This window comes from Phyllostomus discolor, chromosome 4 (assembly GCF_004126475.2).
Source record: "Phyllostomus discolor isolate MPI-MPIP mPhyDis1 chromosome 4, mPhyDis1.pri.v3, whole genome shotgun sequence".
NCBI lineage: Eukaryota > Metazoa > Chordata > Mammalia > Chiroptera > Phyllostomidae > Phyllostomus > Phyllostomus discolor.
The window spans coordinates 134,653,767-134,669,236 of NC_040906.2; the positions used below are offsets into that span (position 1 = coordinate 134,653,767).

Genomic DNA, 15,470 nt, shown 5'->3' on the forward strand with positions numbered 1-15,470 from the left:
CACATATATATGAATATATGCATGTATATCTATGTGTATATATGTGTATAGATATATCGATATACACTTGATTTCAGAGAGAGAGGAAGGGAGAAAGAAAAAAAAACATTGATGGAAGCGAGAACCATTGATTGGTTGCCTCCCTTATGTACCCTGACCACGGATCAAACCCACAACCTAGGCATATGCCCTGACGAGGAATGGAACCCACGAATGACCTCTTGGTACATGGGATGACACTCTAACCAACTTAGCCACCCAGCCATGGCTCAATATCAATTTTCTTTACCTAATAGGGGAGAAAAACTGATTCTAAAATTCCTATTGAACTTAAATGTAAATCAAAATTTTTATGAACCCCACAGTCATTGATATGAGAATTTGATGTATTGGCTATAGTGATTATTTGTTGAGATCTAACTAGAAGAATAAGAATCTGTCTGAAGAGAATTTGCATAATGTTCTCTTCAAAAGTTTCCATGAGTCCTTTTCTCATTTTGCATTAAAGTAATAAAATTAATACTTTCTAAAAGATTAAAATATTGGTTGATGTATCAATTTAACTACTACACCTAGTAATTGCTTGGAAAGAATGTTTCAATTTAGTAACATGTAATAAGGACCAAAAAACACCATTTAACACCTTTTAAAAACTTCAATAGCAAATAACAGAGTTTAATCTTAAATGTTAATTCATATAAACTAAGTTTTCAATAATTATAGCAATCTTCTTTTTACTATAAGCACATGACAGAAATTTTATTTTCCAATTACTTAGGTTTTATTATAGAAGCACTCAATTAGACTGTGAAAGTCATATTCTCTGAGTATTTTTCAGGTTATAAGTAGTTTGGCATTAATTAAAAATGTTCATCTCATAATACTTCACATTCATTTTACTTTTAATTTTACTTTCTATTTTATTTTTTATCTTTATTATATTTTTTCCATTACCATATAGTCTTCTTATATGCCTGCCCCCCAGCAATCACCACACTGCTGTCCATGTCCATGAGTCCTTTTTCCTTTTTGCTCAATCCCTCCACCCCTAATCTCCTCCCCGCACTAGCTGTCATCTGCTCTCCATCTATGAGTCTGTTTCTGTTTTGCTTGTTAGTTCAGTTTGTTCCTTACATTTAAAGCCTCTTTCTGTAAACTTTTTAAATAAATGAGTTGAAAAAATATGAAAATTGTTAGTTAACATATGTCTTAAATCCATTCTTATATAGCCCTTGAAAATTAAGATAAGCACTATTAAATAATCAAAAATTAAAGATAGGCTAAAGATTCTAGTACATTTGTCTTTTCTGTGGGATATCTTTACTTGGTGTTTTGATCATCATTTCTCCTATTTTCACAGAAATAAAATTAAATTTATGTTTAAAATGATAACATTATTCCTGAATCATGGAATTCATTACCCAAGTCTGATTACATAAAATTATTTAAAATAATTAAAAATATATCTGAATGCTGGTTTTATATTTCATTAATAACTTAATGTTATATTCACAAATGAGGACAAATTTCTATTTAGATATTTATTGCTTTAATACAACATAATTAATATCCTAATGTACAAGTAATGTTTTTTCAAGAATTTATACATGTTCAGAATTTATTGATATCCAGTCAGACTCCAAAGTTTACTGAACCCTAGAAAAGAGTTTAATTCCAGTATTTTTATCTGAATTTTATTTTGGTTTTCATGGAAAAAATACATACTGCCAAATAAGCTTAATTATACCTTAACAGTTAAACTGTAACATAGAATTGGCATGTACATTAGTTCTTTTTAACCTTTCCTTCCTGAGTACTTAGAATATTTAATACAGCAAATAGTCTCTAGTCTAAAGAAAGTTGCAGTATTAGATGTGAGGCCCCCTTTCCTCCTCTGTGCTCTGTGCTGTCCCCATTGATCCAAGTCAAAACTTTTATTTGCCTTGAGAACAGAAATCTTTTGTAATTATCCATATATCCCCAGTGCTTGACTCAGAGTCACATAATATGCCTGTGAATTGTCCTAATAGTTTATTGAGGGCCTTTTCATTTCCTTCACCTGTGTTATAACTAATCTTCATGACAATTATGAGAAGTGGTATTGTCTTAATAATTGACTTTTTAAATTTATTATTTTTATTGTTATTCAAGTACAGTTGTCTCCATTTCCCCGACACTACTCCTCCAACCCCAGCCATCCCCACTTCCCAACCTTGATTCTACCCCCCTTTGGTTTTGTCCATATGTCATTTATAGATGTTCCTGAAAATCCTTCCCCCTTTTCTCCCATTATCCCCTCCCACCTCCCCTCTGGTTACTGTCAGTTTGTTCTTAATTTCAATGTCTCTGGTTATATTTTGCTTGCTTGATTGTTTGTTTGTTGATTAGGTTCCACTTATAAGTGAGATCATATGGTATTTGTCTTTTACCACCTGGCTTATTTCACTTAGCATAATGCTCTCCAGACCCATCATACAAAGGGCCCAGAGACATATGAAAAGATGCTCAATATCACTAGCCATCAGAGAGATGCAAATTAAAACCACAATGACATACCATCTCAAACCAGTCAGAATGGCCATCATAAACAAAGCAACAAACAAGTGTTGGAGAGGTTATGGAGAAAACAGAACCCTAGTGCACTGCCTAGTGTTGCTGGGAATGCAGACTGGTGCAGGCACTGTGGAAGGCAGTATGGAATTTCCTCAGAAAACTAAAAATGTAACTGCCATTTGACCCAGCAATTCCACTGCTGGGATTATACCCTAAAACCCTGAAACACCAATTCAAAAGAACCTATGCACCCCAATGTTCATAGCAGTGCAATTTACAATAGTCAAGTGCTGGAAACAGCCTAAGTGACCATCAGTAAATGAATGGATCAAAATACTATGGTACATTTACACGATGGAATACTATGCAGCAGGAATAAATGATTGATTTTTTTTTTTTTTTTTTTTTAATATTGGGACTCAGACATGGAGTGGCTTGCCCATGTATAAGCAGTCATTCGGAGGCCAAGTCAAAATTCAAACTTTGTCTCTCAAATTTATACAGCAGCACTAAAGTGTTTTGGTTATATTTGTACTGTGGACCATAATAATCTCCTTTGAATTATTTCATATATAGGTTATCTGTTGCTGGAACAAAAGCACAACAAACATCCTTCTTAAATGGATGCATTGATAATTTATATTAGTCTATGAATGGCCCTCTTTAGTGTCTATAATTTTCACTCACAATTTTAAATATTTAATTTCAAACTGTACCCATGAGCACTCAGAGGTTACAAGATGGTGATCAGCTTGCTATCTAAGCCCAGATTAGACAGGTCCCCAGGATGGTTTCACGTCCTGCAACAAATACATGCTCTCGGCAGCTACGATACCAGTCACAGTGCAGAAAGGTCAGTAAGGCCTATATTTTATAAAGTAAGTGAAGATAATACAATATGTTTTTGTTCAAATAATCTAATGTAATGATACAAACATCTACTCTGGAGAATTAGATGAACATCTCTTTCAGGAATCAAAATTTTAAAAAATTAAAATAGAAATTATTTCATAAATTGGAAAGAGTAACAGACCATAGAAAGCTAGCATCTCAACTCCGCTCTGCCATAGACTGGTTGGGGAATATTGGACTGGTCACTATTGGTGTCTGTGTCTCAGTGCTCCTATCTGTGAAATGAGTTTGAACTACCTTCAACTATATCATTATGTCCCAAACTTGTCTGTTTGTAAGAGTCAGTTGGGGTCACAGTATAAAATATCAAACTGGAAAACCTGGAGAATCTAAATGCTTGAGTTTGGGTCTTGGAGTTTTGTATTTTTAATGGATACCCCTGTTGACACTGATGATGTCAAGTTGATGGAGTAGGTTTCAAAACGCAGCCAGAATCTGTTTCTGGTGTTGCTTACACTTATGAAAGTACAATTTGATTTTACAACTCAGTGACAAAGTTTTATGTAGGAAAATGGAGAGTGGATAAACCAAATGATTTATCTTTGCCAACATTTATGCTTAATCTAGGTGATATTTTCCAGTTTACAAGGTACTTTCTTGAAGAAAATAAAATTTAGCCTCAAACTCTGATAACATGTTGTAAGGATATTAAAAAGAGAGAAGTGTCTACATAAAGAAAGATAAAACAAACAAAAAAAAAGTTTGAATGTGCAATAATAACAAGAAGTGTGAAGAAGATCCTGCTGCAGTCATGGCACAGATGTTTAATGATAATAGGAGACACAGAGAAAGCAGCATTATTTGATTCCTACTTTGATTTCAGCCTTTACAAAATAGAGAATGATCTTTCACCTTGAAAGTATGATTTCACTCATATGTGAAATCTAATGAGCAAACTGAACTCACAAGGAAAATGAGGACAGTCTCATAGGTGGAGAGCAGGGTGACAACCATGGGCTGGGTTGTGGGGGTAGGGGGAGGGAGGATTGAACAAAAAGGAAAAGGGACTCATGGACATGGACACAAAGTGGTGATTGCCTGGGGGAGGGGGTATAAGGGGACTAAAGGGCAATGGAAAAAATACCATAAAGATTTAAAAAAGAAAAATAAATAAAAGAAAGTATGTTAGATTTATACTCCAAAAGTGTTTGAGTTAAGTGATAACCTCAAAATATTGGAGTTAAATGATACCCAAGAAATCAAGAAAATATTAAAAGGACACTTAGGTATTTCATATTTCTTCAAATGTCCTGCTGTAGTAAAATCACATCACTGTATATTAAAGTACAAGTGTTTTCAGAAAACCATTTTCAATGATTTTTGAAAAACTCTGGAAAGGAAGTGGGTACAGGAAAAAGACAGTATTAGATGGTACACATTGACTCAACTTTAAAAAAGTGAAAGAACTAATTTCTTGAAATCATCATTTAATGAATTCAATATTGATTCCTGGAAAAAATATGGACTAAATTATTAAATAGGTAGGTGGTTTGTGAATGTATAGAAAGCAACATGGGTATATACAGAAGCTAGCCTGGATATACTAAGAAATATTATTGTTAACCTAATGACTACTGCTAGGGATGTCACAAGAATGCTGTAGGCATAATACATGCACTTCTTATAAAAAATTTGGGATATCTGGCCTATTGAGAGAGGAAAAAGAAGCATGGGTTGTTTGTTTAACTAGCCTTCTGTGACAACTCAAAGAATCAAATTATTGGGCTAGCCATTGAATATGTATCAGGAGTTGTCCCAAAGGCTAATAATATCCCTGCCCTCTAGGGACATATTACATTCTAATGGAGAGAAGGTTCTAGTGGTATGCTATTGAATATTTTGAACCTGACCTATTTAACACTGTCCGTGGACTTGGATAAGCACATTAGATATGCAGATGCCATTGATTATGGAAAATGATATTTTGAATAATATAATCCACCAAGAAGATGTCAATAAACAGAGTGTGCATCACATTCTTTAAAATTTCTTCCACTGAGAGAGGTAATTACCCCCAAAACTAGAAATATTCTTCCTAATCACCTCCTCCTCTTTCACAGGTACCTTGAATGTGGGCAAGCTTAGTGACTGCTTGGACCAATAGGGTAATGTCAGATATGATGCTGTGCCATTTCCATACATAGGCCTTAAGAAACTGGTAGATTTCCTGTATGTTGGAATACTGACTCATGGGAGACAGATGCAATGCTGTGGAAGACCAAGCAGCCCTATGGAGATGCCCATGTAAAGAGGTACTTACACCCTCTGCCAGCAGCTCTGCTGTGCAGCGCCCCCTGCCCCCATTCCCCAATCAACAGCTAGCACCAAGTACCAGTAAACAATCTTGGAAGTGAATTCTCCAGATGCAGTTGAACTACATATCCCACCTGACATTCTAAGACTCAGAGACAAGGTTTCTAAAGAGAATATCCCTCCCAGGCTGCTTATTCATGAGAAAACAAATGTTCATTATTATTTTAAGACATTATGCTCATCTCCCCTACCACACACACGATCAAAAATTCAATTGAATCAATCAAAATATTGTAACTGACTATCACTTCAATACAAACAATTACATAGATTCACTAAAAGGTGCCCTTATCCAAATCCAATCATTCTTGCTATATCCATCCACTGACAAATTCTATTGATTGTACCTCTAAATATCTTTTCAATACTTCTCTCCATCTCCACTGATGCCACCATTGTCACTTATATGTAACCTCCTAACTCGTTTCTTCACATCAATTCTTACCTCTCTGAAATGGCTCTGTATACTTAAGTGACAGTGAACTGTAAAAAATGTAAATCTAAGTTAGTTACTTCCCTATTTACCATCCTTCAATCAATATTGCTATCAGGATAAAGACACACAGATTTGTATCCTAATCTTTATCAACAACATATCAATTGCCACTGATGGTTCTGTTCATTCCCCTCATCTTTACTTTCTTTTTCTAGAATGTGTTTTTATTTTCCCTCTTACCTTAATATCTTTGCACACTCTGTTCCCCTGGCCTGGAATGATTAGTAATTTCTTATTGTCCTTCAGATCTCTGAAGGTAAATGTTCCCTGACTTCTTACACCAATCATATGCCACCTCACCCACAACACACACTCCACACTTTTTATAACAGTATTTCTCCTCTGAGACATTTACACATTCTCAATTTATGATTAAGTAGTGGCTAGCTATGCATAAACTATCTCTACCAATGGACACCACCATCACAAGGGCTGGGACTATATTTGTCACTTGTGTTTCCCAAACATCTTACAGCATATCTTAGAGTTTGTGCTTAATAATTATGTGCTAAATGCATCAATGCCAGGTTCATTTCTGAGAGGTGAAAGCCTTATTATCCTCATATGGAAGACCCTGAGATAGTCATCCTTATAAGTACAGAACAGATGCTCAATATCTATTTGAACTAAACAAATACATTTATTGTACCTACACTGGAAAGTTAAAATATGAAGTATTTTTAAAAATTATAACATCAAAGAACTGTGACAAATTGAGATAAATTCAACTGAAAGTAGCCATAAAGATGAAGAGTCTGGAGATCATGTCACAGGAGAAATGAATGAAGAAAATTAAGAGCTCGGTTTGGAGAAAAGAGGACTCTAGCTTTAAAAATAGGTATTATTTCAATGGGCATAACCAGTTCCAAACTATGAAATTTACTATGTTGCAAATTTCAATGGATTCATTTACTAAATATCTATTAAGCACTTACCATGTGCCTAGCACTATGTTAGACAAGGACATATAGGATAGGGCAAAAGTAGGTTTACAGTTGTTTGTTTGGAAAATAAAACAACATGAATAATAATAATAATAATTTAAGAATAAACTCTGTGTTCTGCATACTCACAACTGTAAACCTAATTTTGTCCCACCCTATATACTGATGCAGTTATGGGGTATTGAGTAAAACGGATAAAGGACATTAAAATAATGAAAAATTAGCAAGTACTATAAAGCAAATGAGTACCTTGAAAAAGAATAGGAGAGACACCGTAGACTGGGTGGTTAAAAAATAAAGAAAGCTCTGAAGAGAGGATTTTCATGATGAAGCCTGAGGGATGAAAAAGAGGGCAGGTTGATAAGGTACCCCAACTGCAAAAGAAGGGAAGTGCACTTCTGCAAGAAGGCTGTAAAGAGAAAAAAATTGGTTTCTTTGAGACACAGAAAGAAGATTAATGTAGCTTAGGCTTCCTAAGTAAGCAGAAGTATGGCTCAGGATGAAAGGGAAACAGGAGTCAGATGACATAGGGCACTGTGGGCCGTGATTAAGGGTTTGGATTTATTGTATGTGGCATGAGAAGTAAATAGGGTTAAAAAAAAGTTTTCAGCTTTTTTTTTTAAGGACAGTTTTTTTTTCTGTTTGTGTTTGTTTTTGGCCTTTAGCATAATTGATTAGAGATAAATTAACAAAAATATTTGATACCAGATAAGAGTGTATTACGGGAGTATAGGCAAAAACTACACACTTTGGCAAAGAAAGGCAGTAAGAAAGAACGTATTTTAGATTTGACATATATGTGTTGGAGGTGTGTTATAAGTTGAATTCTCTGCCCTAAACCCTGTCAAAATTCAAATGTTGAATCTCTAACTGCCAGTACCTCAAAATGTGACTGTCTTTGCAGATAAACATCTTTGAAGATGTTTTTAAGTTAAGACAATGTCACCAATCCCATCTGACTAATGTCTTTCTAAGAAAAATTAGAACACATAGGAACAGCCCCAAGGTATATAGGTATGGAGGGACCAACAAGCAAGGAGACCTGATTTCTCAGTAGTCCTTTTGAAAGCTGGCCAGGAAATGTAAATGAAAATTAGTTTATACATTTTAATGAAGTATATATTTATAATTTACTTTGTTGAAGATAAATATAAAACAATGCAGAACCCTGCTCCCAAGCAATATATGTGGTATAACAACTGAAATACATGTGTATGTATCAAATATTTGTATGTACTTACATACATGTGTATATAATTTGTGTATATGTAAAATGTGTGCATATATGTTTATGTACATATAGACATATAAAGACACATACACATGGGCTTGTGAGGAGGCCAATGAAGGTTGATAACTATAATTTTAAATGGTGATTTTGAAATGTATTAAAGCATAAAAACAGACCAAGCTCAATAGGAAGGAAAGGACACAGTGAGCCTATAGTGTGTAAATTGCTGCTGGGGTTTTTTTTTTTTTGCTGTTGGGTCAGTATGTCAGCAGTGCTTTCAGGTGGAACATAGTGCAGACATGAATCAGGGTGACTCTTCATTGGTTCACCTTTGGATTGTGCTGTTATCAGGGCCCAGACACCAGACTCTCCATATATGGTTCTTACTGTGATTCTTGATTATGACCCCTAAGGAAGCTGGACTAGCCTGGGGTTACTGGAGACTGTCCTGCATGGCATATTTATCATCCACAAATCAGCTACTATAAATATACCTCAGCTGGATCATCATCAGGCCGGTTCAGGAACTGGCAATTTATGAAGGTTATGGGAAACAGTGTGAAGGGTGAAGCGCTTTATTAAGGGTGGCTTTCTCTCTGACCCAACCCTGCATTCTACTTCAACGTGAATGATCCTTGGAGTGAGTGTTCCTTTTCCACTTAGGATTAAAGCTTTTTAAATGGTCCCTTTTGGCTGTTATTCTTATGTCACTGTGACATGACTTTAAGATTTTCTAAGAAACATCAAAGTCACAGTATTCAAAGATAATGTGAGAAATCACTATATGCAAAATAAAAGTATATCCAAACCTCACATTGTTTCCTCTCCTTTTTGTGTACAAATCATGCAGGATATTCTCCTTTTTACCTATTTTTTACATTGGTCATTAATCTCTATATTTGCTCTTGGAAAAAATAACAGCACTGACTAAAATGTCTTGAAAGTAACATAATTATAATTTCTATGGGAGTTGAAATAAATGAAATGTTTCTTTTGTATTGCCTAATGATGTTTGTTTTTAAAGAAAATGTGTTTGCTTAAGACACAACATTTTGGATTATTCCTGGACATAAGCCTTATTTTCCTTTCACACTCCCTTAAATGAATAAAAAATATTTGGATGAACTAAAAATGACACAAAACCGAAATGCCATTCAGACAGCTCTCTCAGCAGTGAATTTTCCTGAGACATCGTTAGTTAAAGCCTGCTGGATGGGGAATGATTAACTGTTTCCCTTACAGGGTGTTATTCAGAACTTGTCCTAGAAGAGAAAGTCATGAAGAGGATCATCCTATTAATATGCATTAAAACGTAAAGGACTAATTTTGGTATTTCAAGACCACTCCAATGACACCTTCCTGTTTCACTATAATCCTAGTTTAAAATGATGTTCTTTGCTATCCAACTTCCCCAAGAGAGTACCAAGAGGAAGGAAAAAATGCAGAGAAAGGAGAGAAAAGGATGGAAAACTGTTTTATTGAACTTCACCTGCCACTCACGCCACTCATCCTTAAGAAAACTCCAATACTATATGAATTACTCATTATGGTCTCCTCCCACCACATCACCCGCACCATTTAGTACTTGTTTTGCAAACTACCAACTGCGTTCACAAGTAGAGACATAATCAGTAGACGAATGACCTTTTCACCATGTCTCTGAGGCTAGTTTATCAAGTATTTGTCAGCCAACTAACTGTCCAGGAGGCCAAAAGTAAATAAATAAATGTGAGGAGTGGTGAAAATTTATCTTTTTTTTTTCCTCCTGCTAAATTGAGAATCTGGTAGCTTCTCCCTACGCGCCCCACCCGCCTTCCCTTGTTTCTTCCCACCTAGTCTATAAACCTGTTACTAAGGAAACTTGAAAAAGAATCAGATACATTCAGCAAACCAAAGTTTAGACCCCACAACCACAATCCCATTACCATGCAGAAAGCAATGCAAGATGCCCAACCTCAGTCGCCGCACCTCGGTCCTGACAAAGCCTGTATCTAGCCAGAACAAATAAGATGTTAATTGCAGTCTCGCGGAGAAAAACTAGTATTGTTCCGCCCGGAGACACACAGCGGTTCGGGAGCAGCGATGAGCCCCCTCGGCTGTTGACGTTCAATTTGTCTGAACCCTAGTGCTGAAACGACAGCTCTTGGCCAGCGACAGGTCCGCGCTAAAAGAAAAAGAAAAAGACGTTCAAGTCCAGTATTTACTTCCCATCCCTCGGAGTCGCCTCTCCGCCCTCAGCAACCCCTGGCCTCGCCTCCCGGGGAGTCTCTTACAGTTGGTCGCCGCCAACCCCAGCGGTGGGAACTGAGGATGTAAAAACCTCCCAGACGAAGCAACTACTGCTTTCGGGACGTGCTTGGTTTTGAGTAGCAGTGACGTGCAAGCACACCACGGCCCTGGCGGGAGCTCCGCCGAGCCTCCCTCCAGCCGGCCCCCCTCCTCTCCCAAAGCGCCGCTCTGCCTGCTTTCTCTCTCACACGTCCGCCAGCGCGCTCGGGAGGCACAACTCCGGGAGGACGCAGCTGTGGTGCCGCGCGCTTCGAGGCTCGGGCCCGCTGCGGGACGCACCACCCGGAGCCCGCACGGGGTGCGCGCGCCCACGAGCACGCGGGAGGCCGGCGCGCCCCCGCGCGCCCCGGGGACGCGCACCTTCCTCTTGGCGCGCGCCCCGGGGAGAGCGAGCACCGCGCGCCGGCGCGCACTACTGAGACAGAGCTTTACTATCTCGCTCCCTCTCGCGCCTTCGTCCTCGCTGGGCATTCAAACATCTTTCCGACATCACCAGCCAAGGATTTTTTTTCCCCCTTCTCCTTAGTGGCCGTCCGTCCACCAGTACCTGCGGGGCGGGGGGGAGGGAGGAGGAGGAGGGAGGAAAGCGGAAAGAGGAAAAAGCAAAAGCTAGAGCCTTCCGATCCGACCACGAATACTCCTGTAATAAACCCACCGCCCCAACAAATCTGCCTTAGCAGCCGCTGCCGCCGCCGGTCACTTCTCATCTCAGCGCTTTCTTTGCTTCTTGGCTTATCGGTTTGTTGAGGATGTAAATTTGGTAAAACAAATTCTCGCCCTTAAGCCACTTGCATTTTTTAAAATTGTTTGTTTCCTTAGAGTCTGTCCCCAGCCCCCGGCCCTCTATTGGATACAGCGTCAGGCTCTGGGGTTCTGGCAGCTTTTTTCTCCCACCCGTCCCCTTATTGACACCCACCCCTCACCCTTTTGCTTCTCGTTTGTATGAATTTTTAAAAAAATAATAAATACTGATTTTTGAAGCCGAGCCGGGGGAAAATGGGCAACGGTGATTGGGACCGAAGGGGAGTCTCTCCGTCACTGTTGCTGGGACGCGTGCCTGTGCTGGTGTCTTAGAGCAAGAGCCTCCCTGAGCTTTCGGAGTGGAAGGTAAGGAAGGAGGGTCCCGGGGTCACCTTTCCTCTGCCAGGGGTCGCCACCGAGGAGCTTTAGGCTAGGTTTTTGTGGAGGGAGGACAAGCAAAGGAAAGGCTGTTGCTGGCAGATGGAGGGGCTGTGAGCAAACCCGGCTGTCTGCATTTACTTAAACGCTGCAGTTGAAAAGTTAGGGAAGTCTGGTTTTCAAGAGATGAGCTAGGTTGGAAGGAATAAGCAGGGAGACCTAGAAAATCTGACGGTTGTGTGTGATTGGGGTAATTTTACGGGGAGAAATTTTAGGTTAAAAAGGAAGTTAAAGGGAAGCAGTGGGTCTTCTACTGGGGAAAAATTCAGTGGAGTGATGGCGCCGTCTAGGTTCGACTAAACTAAAGTGTCACCCAGAAAATCAGTTTTGAGAATAGCTAAACTAAACGCCGGTTTGCTTCTCAGCAGGAGATAAATAAATAAATAAATACATAAATAAATAAATTAAACATCTTTAAGACCTCGATGGCTAGCCCTTAGACACCCTCCACCCCATTCTTTCTTTTTAAAAGAGGGAAATACAATTGTTTGAACTGGCCCTGCGCAGTCGTGGGTTGGGGGGTGGCGGCAGAGTACAATGATTTATTTCTGATTATTTAGAATAAAACAAGACTTTGCAACCAAGAATTAATGATGAAAATAAAGAGCATTGTAATGAGGGGACTCTCTTGAGCAGGCTTGAAAGTGAAATCGAAGCTATTTCCTCACTCTTTTCTAATCCTTGATGAGCACAGCAATGCAGACATGGACTGTCAAAGCAATGGAAGCAAAAGTACTGGATTCCATTAGGACATAAAAATACGACCTCTTTTTGAGTTACTGAGTATAAAATGAAGCCCCCTTTCTTGGATGGAATTCCTAATTTAGACACTTATTGTCACATTGGCTCTCAACGCCTACACTCAATCCTGAAGAACACTGCGCAGACCTGCATTGCCTGCAAAGTGCTACAGCAAAAAAGAGGAAATTATTTCCAGAATTTCCTACAACTTTACCTATTTTTTAACATTTAAATGCTCATTGGCTTTATCTTCTCGAGAAGAAAATGCATTATTCATTGAGCTATGTGCTTGAAACAGAGAACCCTGTTTTAATAGTCCCAGCAGTTCTGGCGTTATTTTAAACTGCTGCTATATAGAGATTTAGAGTTGAGTCTTTTTGCCTGTGTCAAGACATAGAATTTGAATTACAATCTGGAAAATGCAGATTTATTCTCAGGGACTTTGGTCACTGATTTTGTGTGCATGCGTTGGTGTGTATGTTATGCAATGGGAAGGAAGAGGGTTTTATTTTATGGTTCAGAGAGGACCCAGGCAAAGACATGAAAACTCTTAACTATCTATATATCTGTATGACTATCTGTTTACAGAATAGTGGAAGAGACTGCAGCCTAAAGACTTTTAAAATTAACTCGGTATCACTTTTCTCAGCTCAAAGGCTAAATAAAATAAAAAGCAGTGTCATTTATTCTAAGAAATAACTACTTAAAGGTTAAAGCTGAAAAAATTCAAGTTATTTTTGGATAACAGCTCAGAGAGGTAAATATAACCAAGGATTGCTTTATTACTCAAGACCAAGTTTAGAAAAATAAAGAAAAGGAGAAGAGGTTTGGAGTTATTCTAAAGGGAACAATTCTATAATTGAAATCTGCTAGGAGAGAAAATTCTGTGTCTTTTATCTACCCTGTATACATCCTAAATTATAGTAGATAACTCTAGATAAATTAGCCCTAATTTAAAAACAATTAAGACTGAAGCCAGCTCAATTATTGTGGTTTTGGGTTTTTTTTTTTCACTGACATCACCTTTTGATACAAATACTAATACAGTGATTCACTTTACGTATCCCAGGAGGGCATGTAACATTGAAATGACTGCCTTAAATTCTGGTTCTCAGTGGTGATGTCGAACAACAAGTCTTATCTGAGTATGTACCCACCTTTGCCCTTTCTAGGATGATGATGTTTTTAAAATTCTGTTAATCCATATGAATGCTGGTGTTTTGCACAGGAGTTTCTCATCAGTTCCAACTGTGGCCCCTGCAAAGACATGTAGTAGGGGCATTTAAGAAACTATGTTTCATCTGCAACAAATTGTCATTTGTGCTTTTTAAATTGTAGTTTTCATTTAACATAATTACTTTCATAATTAAGATAAAAGAAATGTGATGACAGCTGTCCCCAGATTATCAGATTAGATTTTGTATGATGATGTTTACTGCAGGCAGAAGGCTGAAGGAGATAAAAGGTTGTATAGGTTGCGTAAAAATATTTCAAAAATTAACATTTAGGCTAAGATATACAAAAACACATGTTTTTCTCTTCTTTCAATAGAATTATAATGCAATTGGAGTAAATCCTGGTAGATAAATTAGGGCATTCCTATTAATCTATTCAATATTTTTAAATTAAATGTACAGGATTTGGTCATTGGGAATGACCACTTGAGGGTGCTGTTCACACGGCGACAGATAATTTCCTGGCGTTATAAAATAAAAATTACCTGCCCTTCTTTTTAAAAAGGATTTTTTAAAAACGGAAATCTTGAAAACAGCTGGCTGTAATATTGGAGGAGTTTCTTTTTTTCAGTGCACGTAGACTCCTACTTGCATTTTACTTTCATTGCCATTTTTACAGGCCAAATGACATAGGATGAAGGCTGTTCGTAACCTGCTGATTTATATATTTTCCACCTATCTCCTGGTTATGTTTGGATTTAATGCTGCCCAAGACTTCTGGTGTTCAACTTTGGTGAAGGGAGTCATTTACGGATCGTATTCTGTAAGTGAAATGTTTCCCAAAAACTTTACAAACTGCACTTGGACGCTGGAAAATCCAGATCCAACCAAATATAGCATTTACCTGAAATTTTCCAAAAAGGACCTTAGCTGCTCTAACTTTTCCCTCCTGGCTTATCAGTTTGATCATTTTTCTCATGAGAAAATAAAGGATCTTTTGAGAAAGAATCACTCTATAATGCAACTCTGCAATTCCAAGAATGCTTTTGTTTTTCTACAATATGATAAAAATTTTATTCAGATTCGTCGGGTATTTCCAACCGACTTCCCAGGATTACAGAAAAAAGGGGAAGAAGACCAGAAATCCTTTTTTGAGTTTTTGGTATTGAACAAGGTGAGCCCAAGCCAGTTTGGTTGCCATGTGTTATGCACTTGGTTGGAGAGCTGCTTAAAATCAGAAAATGGGAGAACAGAAGCATGTGGGATCATGTATACAAAATGCACCTGCCCTCAGCATTTGGGAGAGTGGGGGATTGACGACCAGTCGCTGGTTTTGCTAAATAACGTGGTGTTACCCCTGAATGAGCAGACCGAGGGCTGCCTGACCCAGGAGCTGCAAACCACCCAGGTCTGCAATCTTACCAGGGAGGCCAAGCGACCGCCCAAAGAAGGTAAGTGTCCAGCAGAAAGGGGAAGATGGGGGGAAGGGAGGGGGCTGGGGATGGAATTAAAACGTGCTGCTTCAACACAGGGGCCTCAGGGTTGCACCTTTAACTCTACCATTTTTGGATTAATTTGCTCTGTGATCTTCACTGATAAAGGTCTCTTAGGCTAGTTTCAGGATTCGAAATTTAAGT

At 38.1% G+C, this 15,470-nt stretch overlaps 1 protein-coding gene and 1 long non-coding RNA gene across 3 annotated transcripts in view; one reads left to right on the forward strand and one right to left on the reverse strand.

Annotated features, from left to right (window-relative positions):
* Positions 1-9,913: 9,913 nt before the first annotated feature.
* On the reverse strand, positions 9,914-11,042 carry LOC118499899. Its single transcript, XR_004902441.1, has 2 exons — positions 10,723-11,042; positions 9,914-10,613 (listed from the first exon to the last, which is right to left on the reverse strand). It is a non-coding gene; the product is annotated as an uncharacterized LOC118499899 (long non-coding RNA).
* Positions 11,043-11,117: 75 nt separating this feature from the next.
* Positions 11,118-15,470, forward strand: part of ADGRB3 (adhesion G protein-coupled receptor B3) — a 721,652-nt gene continuing 717,299 nt past the window's right edge. For both annotated transcript variants that reach the window (XM_028509706.2, XM_028509707.2), the window contains exons 1-2: positions 11,118-11,845; positions 14,513-15,284. In XM_028509706.2, the coding sequence (XP_028365507.1) occupies positions 14,528-15,284 (757 nt within the window). In that variant the 5' untranslated portion in view covers positions 11,118-11,845; positions 14,513-14,527. The remainder of the gene's footprint in view (positions 11,846-14,512; positions 15,285-15,470) is intronic.